The sequence below is a fragment of the Myotis yumanensis genome, unplaced genomic scaffold (assembly GCF_028538775.1).
Source record: "Myotis yumanensis isolate MYYU_CA2020_CCGP unplaced genomic scaffold, mMyoYum1.0.hap1 SCAF_18, whole genome shotgun sequence".
In the NCBI taxonomy this organism is placed as follows: Eukaryota; Metazoa; Chordata; class Mammalia; order Chiroptera; family Vespertilionidae; genus Myotis; species Myotis yumanensis.
Window position 1 is genome coordinate 5618617 of NW_027223769.1, and position 18626 is coordinate 5637242.

At 52.6% G+C, this 18626-nt stretch overlaps 1 protein-coding gene across 10 annotated transcripts in view; it reads right to left on the bottom strand.

Annotated features, from left to right (window-relative positions):
* Positions 1-2487: 2487 nt before the first annotated feature.
* SIPA1L3 (signal induced proliferation associated 1 like 3) overlaps positions 2488-18626 on the bottom strand; it is a 306933-nt gene continuing 290794 nt past the window's right edge. For 9 of the 10 annotated variants that reach the window (XM_070398660.1, XM_070398659.1, XM_070398657.1 and 6 more), the window contains 5 exons: positions 18195-18447; positions 13664-13807; positions 7709-7844; positions 6028-6109; positions 2488-4763 (listed from right to left, as the gene is read on the bottom strand). In XM_070398660.1, coding sequence (XP_070254761.1) covers positions 4620-4763; positions 6028-6109; positions 7709-7844; positions 13664-13807; positions 18195-18447 — 759 coding nt within the window. In that variant the 3' untranslated portion in view covers positions 2488-4619. The remainder of the gene's footprint in view (positions 4764-6027; positions 6110-7708; positions 7845-13663; positions 13808-18194; positions 18448-18626) is intronic. The other variant, XM_070398658.1, reaches the window with a different exon arrangement.

Here is an 18626-nt window from a genome sequence, read left to right on the forward strand (position 1 = left end):
TTCTCCAGGCTGGTTTGGGGCGTCACCAACAAGGGGAGCTGGGGCCTCATTTGGGGGAGAAGAAACAGAGGTTAACAGCTGGAGCTGGCTCCTACCTCCATCTCCCCCCTGTACCCCGCCTTTCTCTGGCTTTGTCCCACCTCCTCACTGCCTTGGCAGAAGGAAGAGGGGGGATGGGGTGGAGGGGGCTCCCGCCCAGCCAGCTGTGGTTGTCCTGGCAACGGACTACTGCAGCTGCAGCAGAAAGCTGAGAGGAGGAAGGCGGGGAACTGGGGGCTGGGGGAAGGGAAGGGATGAACAGATGAAGCTGGTCAGCCCCTCCTGGGCTGGGGTAGAGGGCAGGGTGCCAGGAGCACCTCATCCTAGTACCAGACATCACCTGGGGCTTCCTGTATGGGGCCAAGAGTGGAGGGGAAGGAGCAGGGGAGAGAAAGATAGGGACATAGGGACATTAGGAGGCTGAGATTTGGATGAGGTGGGTTGAGGAGAGGGAACCAAGGAAAGAGTGCTTAGGAGAGAGACATAGATATGAGAATCACAAATTTATAGAGAATCAGAAAAAAGACAGCAGGAGAGAGCAGAAGAGGGAAGCAAAAAAAAAACACAAAACAAAACAATCTAGAGATACAGATGAGGAGAGCCACAGGAATTATGGGGAAAGAGAAGAGATGGAGATTTAGTGGGAGAAAAAATAATAAAAAATAGACATGTTGGGGAGAGAGAGGAAGAGGAAGTAGACAGTGACTTGGAGAGAGAAGTAGAAGAGAGATTTGATGGGGGAGGCAGAGAACCAGGGCACATAAAATAGGAGAGAAAAAGAAGAAGAGAGGCACGTTGGGGAGAGAGATACAATTAGGATCCAGGTACAGGTAAAATCTCAGCACAAGGACACAGGAGATGAATGAGATTTCATGGGAGAAAAGGACACAAAGAATTTAATGGGACAATAGAAAAATTGTGAGAGAGACAAAGGTATGAAGGGATTCAGACTGGGTGAGGAGAAAGCCAGAGATGGGGTGGGAGAGACTAGGGAGGCTCCAAAGGGCGCCTGTAGGAGAAACAGGAGGATGAGGCAGACATTGAAATCGGGCAAAATGGGAAAAGGACAAGCAGGGCACAGTTCAGGCGAGAGCGAGGGCTGGCAAGTGCATGTGTGAGTTGTGGGGTGTTGGAAGTTGGTGTGTCACAGGCGCCAGGAGGAGATGTGAGAACAGCTTGTTCCACTATTCCCTGGTTGGGGGAGGGCAGCTCGGTTGAGGATGGGGCCTCAAGGAGGGCGGGGAAGGGAGTTTCTGGAACACTCTAGAATTTTTAGGAGATGTGAAAATAGCTGGTCCACCTCCTCTGGAAAAAGGCTATGTACCCGTTTTGGAAAAGTTTTTGTGTGTGGTGAGGGAAGGGTCTGGGTTAAAGAGACATCGGGTTTGACTCAGAGACAGGGAAATGGGTGAGGTGGGCCAGAAAGACCCAGCCACCTGGCCAACCCTGCCAAGAGGGTCGGGCTGATCTCAGATCCAGATGGAGGCCAGACTTTGGGATCTTCATGTGGAATTTTGAGATTTGGACTGTGGTCTCTGGGTCAAACTGTAAGGGTTTGCAGATCTGGGGCCCAGAGTTCACGGCCCCTCCCCAGATGGGAGTCCCCAGAGAAAGGCCTTGGCTAGGGGAGGTCACAGGGATGTGTCAGTCTTTCTTTGACACCTCCAGCTCACTGTGCCTGGCACCACCCTTCCCCACATTGGATGGATGGGGTGCCAATAAGCCCAAGCTGGGGGAGTGGGAGGGAGTGGCCTGGGTGACTGCCTGGGCAGAGGAGGCCTGGGTGGCCCTTAAAGGACAGATTTACCAAGCTGGAATTCTGGCTTTCTTTTTGTTCAATCTCGATTTTTAAAAGTTGCCCACTAATTCTAAAACTAACACAACTTTGTGGGCTGGGCCTTGCTTTCAGGCATTTACTAGTAGTATGTGACTTCTGAGGTAGAATCTCCCTCTTTTTATTTAAAAAAATATATATTTCTTTATTTCAGAGAGGAAGGGGGAAGGAGAGAGAGATAGAAACATGAGTGATAAGAGAATCATTGATAGGCTGCCTCCTGTACATCCCCCACTGGGGATCGAGCCCGCAACCCAGGCACATGCCCCTGGCCGGAATCGAACCCGGGACCCCTCAGTCCGCAGGCCGACACTATCCACTGAGCCAAGCTGGCCAGGGCAACTCCCTCTTTTTAACTTAAGAAGGACTTTTACATTCTGAGTGGTGGATTTCTGTCATTTGGGTTTCAAGGAAAAAATGTTTGCAAGGTTGGTGTCCCCTGGTACTTAGGGAAGAGAGAGAGAGTGTGTGTGTGTGTGTGTGTGTGTGTGTGTGTGTGTGTTCGCACAGCACGGTGACTGTTTGGGACCAGGGGAACACAAGGCGGGGCTGATGCTGGACCACCTCTCATCAGTGACCCCAGGCAGCTGCCCAGCTAGTGAACACACAGACCATTTCTATGAAACATTTATTTTCTTTGAAACCTCCAGAAACATGCCAGAAAATCTCAAAACAGGGATAGAAAAAAGACAAAAAAGAATAAAAAAATCCAAATGAAACAAATCATACAAAAAACCCCAAACCAAATCATGCTTCTATCTTACCCATCAGATAGAACACCAGCTTCAAATTAAATAGATTTGTTTTGCAGAGATCCTTAAAAAATAACAGAAAACCAAAAATCATAATTTACACTTGTCAATGTACACGATTAGGTCCCCAAAATGATTAGAATGATCTGAAGTTGAGGTGACAACTTAAAAGCGAGGGGTTGGGGAGGCACGGCTCCAGCCTAGGGTCTGAAGGAAGGGGGTGGGGAGGCCTTGGAGAACCTGTCCAAAATGGGGGTCTGGGAAGAGGAGTGGAGACATCACAGTAGTTGGCCAGGGCTGGGGACCGGGCAGGCCCTCTGCAGCCTGTCTCACACCACAGCCCAGGTGAGGACGAGGAGGTGGCAGATGTGCAGGCTTTGTCACAGGCAGCAGTGCTGCCAGGGGCCAGGGGCTGACTGCAGGGGGACATGGTCAGGGGAAATCCACCACTCAGAATGTCTTTCTCCGGCTTCCTGAATGCCTGTGTCTCAGCACCCCCTTCCCTGAGGTTTCTGGTCCCAAAGAGAAGGCGGTGAGGTCTCTGGACAAGGACCGGGCCACTGGTGCTGGCTCCCAGCCTGGAGCTGCAGTTCTGGGCCAGGCCCGCGCGGCTCCCCTGGTCTGGTGATTCCTGAAAAGGAAAGACATGGGCCTGCCCACCCTCACTTTGTCCCTCTTAGTCTTCCTGCTGAACACCAGCCACAGGGAACTGGCCTCAATCCTCAGCTTGAGGTTGGGGGAATCCACAGATTGTGGCCATACAGGCTTGTTCTGGCACAACTCTACATGAAAAAATAAATATATATATGTGTGTATGTATATATATATTTGTTTGTTTTTAAAGGAAAAAAAGAAACTGTTTCCTGGGTGAACAGCGTAGTGTCACACCAGCTTGCTGCCTGGCAAGCTGCCCCTTATTGCCGTTAGAGGACCAGCGTCTCAGGGGGTTCCCACAGCAAAGGCTTCCGGGGAGCACAGTGAGGGTGGCCCAGAATCCACTGCTGTGGGGGCTACAAGGTGGGCTGAGGGACTTGCAAACACAAAACAAAAGCAGAGAGATGAAGGCTGTTTCTCTCTAGTGAGGGTGGGCAGGCCTATGTGACCTGGGGGTTCCCCGGAGCCCCTCCTGGTGCCTGGAAGAGGCCGTGGCTGCGGGGTCAGGGCTGGGGGGCTGGGCAGCTCTGCGGCTGGGCCTGGCGGGGCAGGAGCTCAAATTGAACGTGGAGGGGCTCAGGCACGATGGCCTCTGTGGCTGAAAGAAAAAGACTCCAAACGGTGTGCAAATAGTTTCCCCCTCAAAGCACATGACTCTGGATGTTTGAGTTTCCCCTCTCTAGCCTGGGACCCCCCAAGAAATAATTGAAACTCTAAGAATGTGCTCCTGGATGTTTTTGAAATATGGGGTTGGGAGGGGGTGATGTCCGTGCTTCTTGGCGCTCGTGCAGGAAGGAGAGCCTTGGCCTGTTTCCATATGAGCCCTGATCTCTCCAGGGTGGGGCAGATTGGGCCGGTTCACACTGTGATTTCTCATGCAGGGGGCTGGGCCCCACAAGCCAAGCCCAAACTCTTGTACGTGGCGAAGAAACTTGGTTTATGAACGCCTGGAGCTGTGGAGTTTAGAGACTCACTACTGCCCTCCCTCTTTCCTTCCTATAGCTTTGATGTCTAGATCCTAGGAAGAGACAGGATGCCCCCCCCCCCCCCCACCTCCATGCAGGATGGGCCCTTGGGGGTAGAATGGGCAAGGGCCCCACCCCAGGGACCAGAGGTGAGCAGTTCCAAGGGAGGCTTGAGGCCCTGCGGCCTGCTGGGGCTCGAGAACCATGAGCAGACCCTACCTCACAGCCCCGGAGAGTTTCTGTGTCTAAGGGGAGTGTGGTGGGGTCCTAGCTGGATGATCTTGGTCACACCTGCAACCAGGAGCTGAGCTAAGGGAGAGAGGAGAGCAGAAGCCCCCACCCACCCAGGTGGGGGTGTGAGGCGGCCTCTCCACCTCAGAGTTCCTTCTTCTCCCTGCAGAAGATCTCAGCGAACTTGCGCAGCTGCTCACTGGCGGCCTGTGACTCCTCCTGCAACCGCTGGTTGTTCTGACGCAGGCTGGCCACCTCCGACTGCAGCACTGCCTTGTCCTGCTTCTCCTGCAGGGTGGGGTGTGGGCATCAGCAGAGTGGTCTAGCCAAGGGCTCCCTAGGGCCTGTGAGCCCTGGCTCAGCTGTGCTTTAGAGCTGGGCTGCCAGGTGCAAAGCCCAGCTCTGCTTGTTCACAGCTGAGTAACCCCGGGGAAGTCACTTCATCTCTCTGAGACCAATAGCCTCAACTCTAAAAAGGGGTGGCTGCGAGCTTTCCCTAAGGTCATTTATGTGGAGCTTTCACAACACAGAGTGATGTTGGGTGATAGTCTGACAAACCTCACTGTGATTATTATCACCTCATTTCACCCTCAGCCACCCAGGGTGTTGGGAAACCCAGCCCCATACAGCAAGGGGGAGCTGGTATGGACGCAGGGCTGCCTCCATGGCCTCTCCTGGGACACCCTTCCAGGATCCTTCACATCCAGAGGCGGGAACTCGTCCAAGGTCACATGAGGTGCTGGGGTGAGATCTGAACCAGAGCTCCTGTGATTTCTGTGCTTGAGACTCACAGTATATGCTGCCTTTTACCCCAAACTATAGAAAGCAACAAGGAAAAGTATCCTCCATCCTTATTTCTCCTCATTTTTCTACCCTGGAGGTAAATACAACAATTCAGACTGCTGCTTTCTACGTATCCTCTGACCCATGGACGTTAAACATTTATTTCAAGTATGATGTTGTTCTAGAAAACAGTTCTGCAGCTTGCTTAGTTTGTTACTTAAGTTATTGGATTTCTTTTGTATACTAGTAAATATATAGTTTTATGTGACTATTTTAATTGGCTGCAGAATACCTGCTGCCCGGGTGACCTGTCACGTCCATCAGCACTGACCTGTGCAGGGATGGCTACACTGGCTCCCATTAGGGGGAAAAAATTAGTTCATAGGTCGATGCTCAACCACTGAGCCATGCCAGCTGGGCCTGGCTCCCATTTTTTATTCTGCCAACAGTGCAGCATGAACACCTTCACTCTCAGGTCTCTGTGCCCATGCTTGAGATCCTGCTGGGAAAATTCCCACAAGTGGAATTGCTGGGTCAACATGGTACATAATTACTTTTCTTGCCCCCAAAAGGTTAGACTAATTTATTCTTCCTCCAAGAACGTGTGATTTCTCCGTGTTCACCAGCCTTCGGTAGTGTCACGTTTTACTCTTTACTCATGACTCCATTCAAAGATGGGTGGCCTCCCCTAGATTTGCAGGGGTGGGGGGATAGGTACCTCAGCATTGCTGGCCCCCGAGTGTCTGGGCAGTGGAGTGGCGGGGCTTACCTTCTGGAGGTCCGTGTGCAGCTGTTTCAGCATTACTTCCAGCTGGTACACCTTGCCTGTCAGATCCAGGGGTGGCTCCTCGCTGGAAAGACAGGAGACAGGGTCAGGCTACTCTCACTCCTGAGGTTCTGGGGCGTCCTTTCCCTGCTGGTATCCCAACAGGGCCTGGAGGAGTAAGTCTGGGGGAAGCCAGAAGCCAGCTCTCTTCCTGGCCTTGCTCCACTCAGTGAGGGCATGTGTATGGATGTGGGTGAGGCTGAAGGCTGTGCCTGTGCCTGCCCTGAAGTGTGCTTTCCCCAGAGGAGGGACCATGTATGTGCTTAGGGAGAAATCCTGCCCAAGTGTGACCAGCTCCTGTGGCATGAGACAAAGAACCCATCCCGCAGATATCCATGGAGCACACGAGGCCTGTGAGTGGACAGTACTAACGATGAGACTGAGGAGGACAACGATAGCCGCTGGCACTGGGCGCCCACCCTGCACTGCACATGGTCTCCATCTAACAGGTTCTGGCCCAACGCAGCCTGGGAGGTCACCATGTCATTACCCACTGGACAGAAGAGAAACCCAGGCTCAGGCAGGGACACTGCACCCAGGACCTTAGCCTATGGCTCCACCTCTGCAGATTCCTCTGACCTGGGCTTGCCTAGCCTCTTCAGGGGACAGTGGGCAGCCCCTTCCTATAGAAGGCTCCACTTGGCCTGTGGGTCATACATATCTGGTGGGTGCTGGGGAGGGGTGGGCTGCAGCAGACGAAGGGAGCCCGGGGTCTCAGCCCAAGAAGGGGAAAGGACTCGGCCCCTCACCCTTCCCTCCCTCCGTGGTCCTGGATCTTCTGCAGGGGGAGATGGGATGCAGGTGGGAGGAGGTCAGGAGAGCACCCAGAGGTCACAGGTGCCACCAGTTCCACACCCACTCTATTCCTACCCTTTCTGTGGTGGCACCACCTGTAGCTGCCTAGTTCCTGTAATTACAGTGGGGCCACATTTGGGAGGAGGTTGAGTCGTGAAGCCACTGTGTGACACCAACAAGAAGAATCAAAATTACCCTGAAAAATCGCTTGTACTGCCCACAAGGTCCATGACTGTGGTATATAGAGTCCTGTGAGGGAAGGGCGGCTGTGTACATGTGCAATGCACTCTTTACATCCATGGACTTGCAAACATGCCATTTCCATTCTATCTCCCTCTTTAATTTTATTGTCTGCCACGACAATGCAGTCAAAGACGTTACACTAAATGTGAGATGGCAAATGTGACAGCCTGGCCCATGTCCTCCTCCCTTCCCCAGGAAGCCTCCTGAGGCAGGGTTCCTGCCTCATCGTTCCCAGGTCCCAGACAGCCCAGCAGGGACCCCCTAACTGTTGTTAGGGAGAAGATTCACATAATTTAGGAATATGCAGAGGAGGAGACCCAGAAGCCAACAGAGAGGACAATGGAGTCACAACTTAAGCAGTTTTCAAAGTTGGAAGTGCAACAATTGTGAGAACATGGATTACAGTGTCGTGTCCACCTGACCATGAGGACAGGACCCACTCTGGTTTGGTCACTGCGGGGCCCAGTGCGTGGATCACTCCACAGCGTTAGATGAGGAAGCAGATGTTCCCCAGACACTGCAGACCGGGTGGTGGGGTGACCTGCAGTGGCTATCACTCACCTGGATGTCCCCAGGGAAACCTCACCTCTTGGTAGGGGTGGTCCTGGGGGTTGGGGGTCCTCTCTCCAGGCTCAGGTGGCTGTGGACAGGACTGTGTGCAGGTGGCATGTCCGGGCTCAGAGCTGGGTCATTGAGAGAGAAGAGTGACACGGCTCTTTGTACTGGCGGAGAGAGAGGGGAGAGGGGTCAGCGGGGATCCTGGCTCCTCCTCACTCGATGACCCTCCCTCTGCACCTTTCGCCTGAACCTCCACCACATTCCCAACCACACCTTTGTTAGATCACACAGGCAATGTGGATGAATTTTTGCCAAAAAATCCAATCAGATAAGGACACAACAAAACCCCATTGTGATTCTGAGCAAGTCCCTAGACCAGTGGTTCTCAACCTTCCTAATGCCGCGACCCTTTAATACAGTTCCTCATGTTGTGGTGACCCCCAATTTCATTGTTACAAATTGAACATAATTAAAGCATAGTGATTAATCACAAAAACAATATGTAATCATATATGTGTTTTCCGATGGTCTTAGGCAACTCCTGTGAAAGGGTCATTTGACCCCCAAAGGGGTCGCGAACCACAGGTTGAGAACCGCTGCCCTAGACCAAAATGATCAGTTTAGACAAAATTCAAGGGAGAGAGAGACAGGTTAAATGATAGTGTGAGGAAGTAATAACCCAATTCAGAACCTGGCACATTCTTAGCATAAATGACTTGCTTTAGTCAACAAATAAGTGGCAGAAAAAAATGGCAAAAAGTGGAGTGTATAAGTGACACATTACATGAGGGTTCGTTATAGTCCAGTTCTAAGAATGTCTGTGAAATCACAAAAGCAAAAAGAAATGCAAAACAGAAATGCAAAATCATGTATGCTGAAGAGAACAGAAGTCACAGGGCCGGCTGGTGCAAGTGAACAGTCACAGGGTGCTTTGCGTGGGGCCTGAGTGCTGGCAATCTTAAACAGGACTGTTGGGGGATCTTTCTGTAATGACAAGAATTGGTGAGGGTCCCAATGCACCACAGAGCGGCTGGTTCACTATTGCCAGACAAGGGGGAGAGAAGGCCCAGGAGGTGGGCCTGTGCGTGCCCTGAGGGTATAGGCAGGGCCAGGAGCAGAGGTGCACATGCTGGACATGCACTGCTACCCCCAAGGGCGGCTCCTATCAGCTGGACATCTCACTGCTTCAAGAAGAGCACAGTAACAACCAAATACCCTTCCCTTAGATCCACCAACCGGTAATATTTTGCCACACTGACCTCCTCTCTCCTCACTCATCTGTGTCTGTATATATTTTTTCCTACTATTGATCGTAAATGGCCACCACCATGGTGCTTCACCCCTATGTAGTTCATTATACTTTTCCAAAGAATAGGACGCTCTCCTACATCATCACAACACACTGTCATACTCAAGAACTTTTAACATTTGTACTCAATGGCTAACAGTTATCCTGAAATCCCCTCCCTCCCCCCGAGTTCTCTAAACAACATCCCTATAGCTGCTGTCTTCTCTCCTGGCCTTAAAATATATTCTCTTTGAAAATATTCTTCTGTGAACAATGTCACACATGCCCCAAAGCAGAGACAACAGCACTGTGCATCTTCATGAACCCAGCGCCCGTTCCAACAACTCAACATACCCTGGCTTCCTCCCTGCCTGTCCTTTGCTTCTATTCACCAGATTACTCCTTTCCTTCCTACCTTATAAATAGCTTCTTGAGGCTTAACTGACATACAACAGACTGCAAATGCTGAAAAGTGTACAATTTTCCTAGGTGCCTTTGTTGGCAGAGCCTCAGTTTCCTCATCTGTAAATGGGAATCAGAATACATCCCTCAGACGAGACCAGAAGAGATGCTGCTTGTGAAGTGAGGAAGTGCTGGCTGCATCTTGCCTTCAGGAAGCACCACTAAGCAACCCTTCCTACCCCTGCACGTTCCAGGCCTCCAGAGGGCCACACCCATCAGCAGTGTTGGGGTTCTGCCTGGCAGCCATTCTCCAGGGGAAGACTGAGGTAGACCAGAGGCAGGGCCTCGTATGCTCTAACCCAGCCGTGGGCAAACTACGGCCCGCGGGCTGGATCCGGCCCATTTGAAATGAATAAAACTAAAACTAAAAAAAGACCGTACCCTTTTATGTAATGATGTTTACTTTGAATTTATGTTAGTTCACACAAACACTCCATCCATGCTTTTGTTCCGGCCCTCCGGTCCAGTTTAAGAACCCATTGTGGCCCTCGAGTCAAAAAGTTTGCCCACCCCTGCTCTAACCACTCTCCTTCTCACCCCAACCACAGGCCTGACTGCCTTTATCTTGTGGCCAGCGGAGGCTGCAGGATGGGATGGAAGCAATGGGCAGAAGGAATGAGGAAGGATGTTTCCTCTAGGGCCACCTGCCAGAGTGGACTGGCTCAACCATGGAAAAATGAAGGATGTGTACTATATGGGTCTGGTTTAGCAGATCTGTGCTGGGCACCCAGTAGTGACTGCCCTCGGGTCCTGCCCTCCTGACCTAGTGGGGAAACATACCCATCATTAGAGAGCGACGGCACAGGCAGAGGGGTCAGGGCTGTGGGAGCTCAGAGGAGGTGCCTGATGTAGACTAGGAGATACCAAGGAGGGTTTCTTGGAGGAGGGACAACTAAGCTGTGGCCTAAAACAAGCATGTCAAACTTGTGGCCCATGGGATGCATGGAGCCCACAAGGAATATTTTTGCGGCCCAACCAATATAACGGTATGTAAGAAATGTTTTAATAAAAACTTTGTAACTTAATTTTTATAATATCCTGTTATACATAATCTACACTAATAAAAGAGAAACATGGTAATTAGTGTACGACTGCTACCCTTCCCATTGGCTAATCGCATATCCTTATGCAAATTAACTGTCAGCCAAGATGGCGGCCGGCAGCCATGCACTGAAGTGAGCAGGGAGGCTTGCTTGCTTCAGTGACGGAGGACTCCAACGTTCCCCGCCTCACTTGCTGGCCTCTCAGCTGAAACTCTAAGCAACTATGTAACAAATATAGAAGCTAAACAAAACCCTAGAAACCTGCTTTGTTCAGCCTGGCTTCAGCCAGCCTGACTGCAACATTGTATCAATGTTTTCAGCAGCGAGGCCTCAGAGCTAAAGCTGGCCCAGAATAAAAAAAAAAGAAAAAAAGGAGTGGTTGGGAGCTTCAGTCACCCGCCAGCTGGAAAACGGCCCTCAGCCCCTCAGCCAGCCTGGCCAGGCACCCCAGTGGGGACCCCCACCCTGATCCAGGACACCCTTCAGGGCAAACCAGCCGGCCCCCACCCGTGCACCAGGCCTCTATCCTATATAGTAAAAGGGTAATATGCCTCCCAGCACCGGGATCAGCATGACAGGGGGCAGCGACCAAACCCCCTGATGACCCTGCGGCTCTGTGTGTGACAGGGGGCGGGGCCACAACCTCCCTATCCACCCTGCTCTGTTCGTGACAGGGGAAGGCACCCCAACCTCCTGATCAGCCCTGCTCTGTGCCTGATAGGGGGGAGCTCCCCAACCCCCTCATCGCCCTGCGGCTCTGTGTGTGACAGGGTGCGGCGCTCCCCCCCCCCCCACGGGCCCTGCTCTGTGTGTGACAGGGGGGAGCTCCCCAACCCCCTGATGGACCCTGCTCTGCGTGTGACAGGGTACGGAGCCCCAACCCCCTGATCGGCCCTGCTCTGTGCGTGACAGGGGGTGGCGCCGAAACCTCCCCATCGACCCTGCCTAGAGTGTGACAGGGGGCAGGGCCCCAACCCCCCAATTGGCCCTACCCTGAGCATGACTAGGGTTGGCATCGCAACCTCCCAATCCGCCCTGCTCTGTGCATGACAGGGGGCAGCGCCCCAACTCCCCAGTCGGCCCTGCTCTGAGCCCGACCAGGGGCTGCACCTAGGGATTGGGCCTGCCCTCTGCCACCCGGGAGCAGGCCTAAGCCAGCAGGTCGTTATCTCCCAACGGGTCCCAGACTGCGAGAGGGCACAGGCCGGGCTGAGGGACCCCCTCTCCCCACTGAGTGCACAAATTTGTGTGCACTGGGCCTCTAGTTATTTTATGTTAACGATTATTCATTTATTTCAGCCCTTTGTATTCTATTGAAATAAACCTATGTTTCTATGAAAACTGAAGCTTCTGTTTTTTTGTGGCCCACATAAACTTAAACCTTGTTTATTTGGCCTGTGTTAGCCTTTGAGTTTGACATGCTTGGCCTAAAAGATAAAAAAATGAGCCAGAAGAATATGGTTGTGTCTGTCAGGGATCACCATGAGAACCCATGAGGAAATGGAGGCATCCTAATATATATAAAAAGCCAGGTGCCATCACGACAGGATGGATGACCAAACAGCAGGCTAGGGAGCTGAGGGAGTAGGAGCTGTGGGCCCAAATGACCAAAGGACCGGTCTGGCTCTCACAGCATGGCGGGGCAGGGTCGTGGAAGCTGAGGAGCCTTGCGGGGTGGGGGTCTGTGAGCATGGAGCTTCCCAGGGTGGCTGAGGCGGAGGAGCATCGCAGGCAGGGGCGGGGGATGCGAGGCAGAGGAGCAGGGCAGGAGCTGTGAGTATGGAGCTTCGCAGGGCATTGAGGTGAAGGAGCACTGTGGCGGTGGCTGAGGCCGAGGAGCCTCGCGGGGTGGGGGCTGTTAGCGTGGAGCTTCGTGGGGTGGCTGAGGTGGAGGAGCGTTGCGGGGCAGTGGAGGTGGGGCAAGGGCTGTGAGTGTGGAGCTTTGTGGGGCTGCTGAGGCGGAAGAGCATTGCAGGGCGTGGACAGGAGTGAGGTCGAGGAGCCTCGCAGGGCGGGGGCTGTGAGCATGGAGGTTCATGGGGCAGGGACCACAGAGGTGGAGGAGTGATGCTGGGCGGCAGACATGGCCCTGATTGCAGGTAGACCTAGGGATCCTAACCACGATTTAATCGAGCGCTGGGCCTCTAGTAGAAAGATAAAGCTGCTTGCCCAAGGTCACACAGGAAGGAAATGGCAGAGATTGCTAGCTGTCCATCATGATCAGTTTTCCCTTTCTCCATAATAACATATTCCAAATTTCAGCTGGACACATGGTCTCATTTCCCAGCCTGCCTTGCAACTAGACGTGGCCACGTGTGACATTCTGGCCAATGGAAATAAGCACAGGAGAAGTGTGAGGCGTTGGGAAGTGCCCTTACAGGGAGGACATGTGTCCTTCTCTCTCCTGCTCAAAGTTGAACATCATGGTCAGAACCCTAGTAGCCTCACTGTGGGGGTGAAAAGCCTGTGCCCTCAGGCATTTGTGGAAGTGCCATGCCAGCCCACCCAATAATTTTTACCTGAGCAAAACCAGGCATGTTTAAGTCATTATTAATTTGGATTTTTTGCCACTTGCAGCCGAAGCAAATCTAGACACAATTTGGATTGCTACAGTTTTGCCCTACAGTAATAATATAAGGTATTGTCTGTTGAGGGCTTGTTCTGTGCCTGACATGTTTTACATAAGTTTCATGTAATGCTCACTGCAGCCTCAGGTCATGGGCACAGTCACGTCCCTAATCTGCAGCTAAGGTAACCGGATCAGAAAGATGAAGACATTTGGCTAGGACTGCACAGCAAGCAAGCGACAGGGGAAGGATGTGAACCCCGTTCCACCTGATTCTGGAACCTGAGTGTGTCCCCTTTCAAAACTCCAAAGCCCTCTGTTGATCCTTTTAGGGCACAGCAGAGGGTAGGACAGTGATGGCGAACCTATGACACGCGTGTCAGAGGTGACACGCGAACTCATTTTTTTTGGTTAATTTTTCTTTGTTAAATGGCATTTAAATATATAAAATAAATATCAAAAATATAAGTCTTTGTTTTACTATGGTTGCAAATATCAAAAAATTTTGATATGTGACACGGCACCAGAGTTAAGTTAGGGTTTTTCAAACTGCTGACATGCCGAGCTCAAAAGGTTCGCCATCACTGGGGTCGGATCTGGTGGGGTTGGGTGGAGGATACCTACCTTCATACGCCTTGGCTGCATTTACCAGGCTGGACCACTCAAGGCCAGCAGCTGTGTCAGGCAGTGGCATCATCCCAGGGTCTAGGCGTCGAAGTGGCCGGTCCCGTCCATCAGCCAGTGAGAGCTCAGAGGCTGAGATGGTGGCTGGGTGGGGAGAACAGAGATAGGGAGGTGGGTACGTATGATAACGTGGGAGAAACAAAGAAATTAATATATTGTTATACTTTATATATAATTATGCAACATTATGTAACTGTTATAACATTATACATAATTAAATAAATGCCATATTTATTAGATGATAAATGCCATGGAAACAATCCAGCAGGGAAGGGGATGGGAGTGTTCGATAATTCCGTGGGTACAATTTTAAACAGGGTGCTAGGGGAGGCCTCACTGAGAAGATGGCATTTGTAAAAGCTCTGAAGGAGAGGAGGGACTGAGCCAGGGGTTACAGGAGGGAAGAGTATCCAGGCAGATAGAACAGCCAGTACAAAATTCCCAAGACAGGAATGTGCCTGTGGGTTTAAGGAACACTGGGGCGGCCATGTGGCTGGGACAGAGGAAAAGGGGGAGAGAGAGAGTAGTGGGAATAGCTGTTTTTCAGTATTTACTACATGCTAGGCATTGTGCTAGCGTTTTCTATGTATTAACTTGTTTGATTCTCAGGTTAACACAGTGAGGTAGGCACTATTGTTGCTCCCATTTCACTATCACAGAAACTGAGGCACCAGAGAAGTGAAGTCAGAGAGGTGGCAGGGCTGGACTGCGTGGGGCCTTGTGGGCCATGATGAGGACTTTGTCTCCTAGTGAGATGGAGCCACAGAAGGGCTTTGAGCAGAGAGAGATGTGATCCAATGCAGTGTTCACAGGGACCTTCTGGCTTTGTTTAGGGCATAGATGGTGGAGGGGCCTCGAGGAGCAGGGAGACAGTAAGGAGGCCACTGCAATGGCCCAGGAGGGAGACGAGAGTGGAGGACGATTGGGAGATCCTTGCTCTCTCTTGTAGGTGAAGCCAACAATATTTCCTGAAAGGGGATGTGGGTGTACGACAGAGATGGATACACGGTGACGTCAAGATGCTGGAGCTGGTGCTGAGATGGGAAGGCTGCGGGGAGCAGAAGTTTGTTGCTGGGGGTGTGGGGTGTGAGCTACCATTAGACTCCCACAAGAAGCCAGTGGCTGGTGGCTGGCTATGGAGTGTGGGGTGGAGGAGAGGTGACAGGCTGCAGGTATAAAGGGTTGCCAGTGTCTGGACAGTATTTGCTGTGGCAGAGTCACTGTCGGGAGACCTGGGGGCTCGAGTGGGGAAAGTGACCCCTGAAGTCTCAGGGTGCTGGAGTGACAGACAGCACAAGACTCGCACCAGCAGCTGCATTTGCTAAAGCCACTAAGCGAGTCCGATGCCTCATTAAGGGGATGGGACAGAGGAGGACAGCAAGGCACCGAGAGGTCAGGAGGTGACTCAGGCAGGGCCAGACCTGGCTGAACCAGGGCTGCTGTGTTCCCTGAGTGCGCCCTCTTGTTGGGCACCATGCTGGGTACTATGGGGCTCATCTCACAGCTTCACCTCCAATTAGTCAGGAGGGAGGTGTCAATATGACCCATGTGCAGGGGGACACTGAAGCTCAAAGCAAGAAGCTGTCTTGCCCGTGGTTACACTTGCCGGTGGTCCGACACTGACCCTGTTCCAAGCCCAAGCCCACATGGCTTTGGTGGTAAGGTTGTTGACACTGCTTTAACCCTGTTCTCCAGTGCTTGAGCATTAAGCTGACTCATGGTGGATTACAACGCTTGCTCCAAATGATAGAATACTCACAGAAACGATGAACAGCTGTTTTTTCAGTGTTTACTATATGCTAGGCATTGTGCTAGCATTTTCCACTATTAACTTGTTTGACTCTCAGATTAATACAGTGAGGTGGGCAGTATTTTTGCTTACTTTTTTTTTTTTTCCAGCTACGGTTGTCATTTGAGAATCACATTGGAGACTTAAATGCCTAGCCTCCCCCCCCCCAAAAAAACAACACAAACACACACACACACACAACCAAACAAAACCCTAAAGATTTTTCTCCGAGGTCCTGACAACTGGACCCAGCCTCTCCCACCCTTGGGAGCCGAAGAAACCCTGAAGTGTGGGGGACTGAGGAAGAGGGTTTCGCTTGGGGGGTGACTAAGGCTGGGCTAAGGAGAGGAGAGCCTGCAGTGGAGCTGTGGTTGGGAGATGTGAGTTTTGTGGCTGAACTTGAAGGTCAGACAGGAAACTAGAATCAAGGCTGACAGGCAGGGTGGAGTTTATAGGTCCAGGAGGGGCTTGGGGAGCCAAGGAGCTGATAGGGCTGGAGAAAGTTTGCTCACATTTTACTATCATGGAAACTGAGGCACAGAGCGGTTACTTCTGTGAGTGGAGACCTGCCACAAACTCAGGCGCATTTGCCCAGTGGATGTTCAGGGAATGACAAAGGCCTGGAAGGAAGCTGGGCCCCTGACCACCATGCTCTGCATCTCCAGCCTACAGGCATTTCACTGCTGAGCTGGTGGGGGCCGCGGGAGCAGCTGCCACTGCCCAGTGAGAAATCAGCAGGTGCTGTTGTGAGAGGCTTCTTAGCAAGGAGGGTCCTTGATTAGTGAACCCGAGGTGGGCCAACCCCCTGACATGGCTTGGAAAGAGCTCTTGAGCAGGCTTGGGAGAGGCGGAGGTCCAGGCGCCATGGCCAGGCTGAGGCCAGATGGCAATCTCCCTAAGGGGGACGGGTGTCATGTGGGCGAAGAGAGGTGTACCTGTGTGCCTCTGAGGTCCTCTAGTGTGGAACACTAAGTTTATATGACTTAGTCCCTGCTCTTAGGAAGCCTCCAGTCTGGCGAGGGAAAGAGACCCATCCCCACATGACAACCACAGTGAATGGGGCTGTGATGGGGAAATGAAAGGCAGAGGGATTGGGAATGGGATGGGAGCACCCCAAGGTGCAGTGGGGGCCATGAGAAGTGCCTGACTCATCCTGGAGGCAGCAGCGTCTGAGCTGAGACCGACAGGGTGTGGCAGAGCTGGTCAGAGGCATTCAAACCTGTCTTCTGTGTTCTCTGTGCATACGACCTCTGCCTTGGCCCTCTCTCACCTTCTCCTCAGTATGTGTTGAATGCCAACTGTGTGCCAGGCCCTGCCTGAGGCAGACAAGGCAGTAAGGATGAAAGACAAAGGAGGGAGGCAGAGGGAGGGTTAGGGAAGCTCGAGGAATTCCCCCTGAAACTCAGCTCCACTGGGGCAGGAATGTTCTTTGACGTGCTTGTCACTGCATGCCCAGTGCCTAGAGCAGAGCCTGGCCCACAGCACGTGGAATGAAGGTAATGAGGGGCTGGGCCGGTGCCCTGAGAGGAAGTCAGGGAGATGGGCCAGCTTGGGGCTGGGGAAGACACCTAGGAAAGAGCAATGACTGAACAAAGCCCTTAGGAGAAGCAGGAGTTTCAAGAGCAGGGTTGGGAGAATGGCATGACAGGCAGAGGGAACAGACATGTGGAATGCCCTGAGGAGGAAAGGTCTGGTGGCCTGGAGGATCTCAAGAAGGGTACTGTGAAGTGGAGGAGCTGAGATTGGGCCCCAAAACATAAGAGTATGGATCCAGACACTATGGCAGTGGGGAACCAAGAGAATTCTAAGTGGAGAAACAGACCCTTTCAAAAAAATCCCAGAGCCTCCTCCGTCCACTCTGTGTGTATAAGAGGCTCCATCAATGATGTGGGACATAGGCCTTCAGCCAAAACCCTTGGGGAAAACACACCTCTGTCCAGACCTGTCTGGACTTGGAAGGCTGTGCTACATATGACGCAGCCCCAGGGAGCAGGTGGTGCTCTGCAACGAAGCAGCATCTTTCCGACTAAGCGGGGTGATGGAGGATCAAGAGCCTCATGTGCACTGTGTTGGGTTGTGCTGATAGTGAGCCTGGCCCTACCCTCTCCCCTCCCTTCAGTTTCAGAGCCTTTGGGTGTGGAAAGGGATCTGAAGGTAGACCAAAGGCTTTTTGATGGGGGACGCTCAGTAAATATTTGCTGGATGAATAGAGGATGGATGAGCTGCACCCCTGCACTCCCTCCCTCCCTGGCAGACCTGGGGGAGTCAGGTAGGTAAAGCCATGATCACTAGGTAATCTGTTTGAAGCTGGAACAAGTAACAGGGCTGGAGGTCAGCTGATGCCAACCCCTGATCCTCAGGACCCCAGCCAACTACACCTGGCGAGACTGATCTCCCATTTCTGGTGTCAGATGACCCCAATCCTTGGGTGCTCCAGATTCCAGGGTGACCCCCTGGAAATCCTCAGTCTTGGCCAATAATCCCTTGCTTCCTGGGTGACACTGTGCCTACCCATCAGGCCCCCTTGAAGTTCATGTGTAGCCCAGTTCCCTCCCTCAGCTAACTCCAATGACCTCTTGCCTCTGACCTCCAGGTAACCTACAGGTGACCTCCAAGCCCTGTCCCTCTTGCTTTCCAACCATGGGGTAACTCCCCTGACAGCCCCAAGGTACCCACACTCACATGTCTTCTCTGGGAAGCCGTTGCCAGGGGCAGGGATGGTGCTGGGGCTGCTGCTGCCTGGCAGATGCGAGTGCTGGTGCTGGCGGCGGGCGGGCAGCGTGCTGGAGGGGAAGACGCAGGTGCTGGTGAAGAGCACGTCACTAGGCAGGCCCGCCTCCAGGCTGGCGGAGTTGGCAAAGCTGGGCTCACGCCGCCCGCTGCATAGACTCTCATCAGACAGTGTCCGCTGAAGACTCTTCTGTGGCGACTGCTGCTGAGATAGGGGAGGGACACAGGGCATGGTCGTGGCCTGGCCCATGGTCACCGTTCTCAGAAGTGCCTTCCTGTCCTGGACATCTGTGGCTCTTACCCACCCAGCATCCATTTTTGCCCCTTTCTGGTCAAAGCACCCCAGTTTCCCCCTGAGGATTCCTCCTCCACCACTTGGAGACC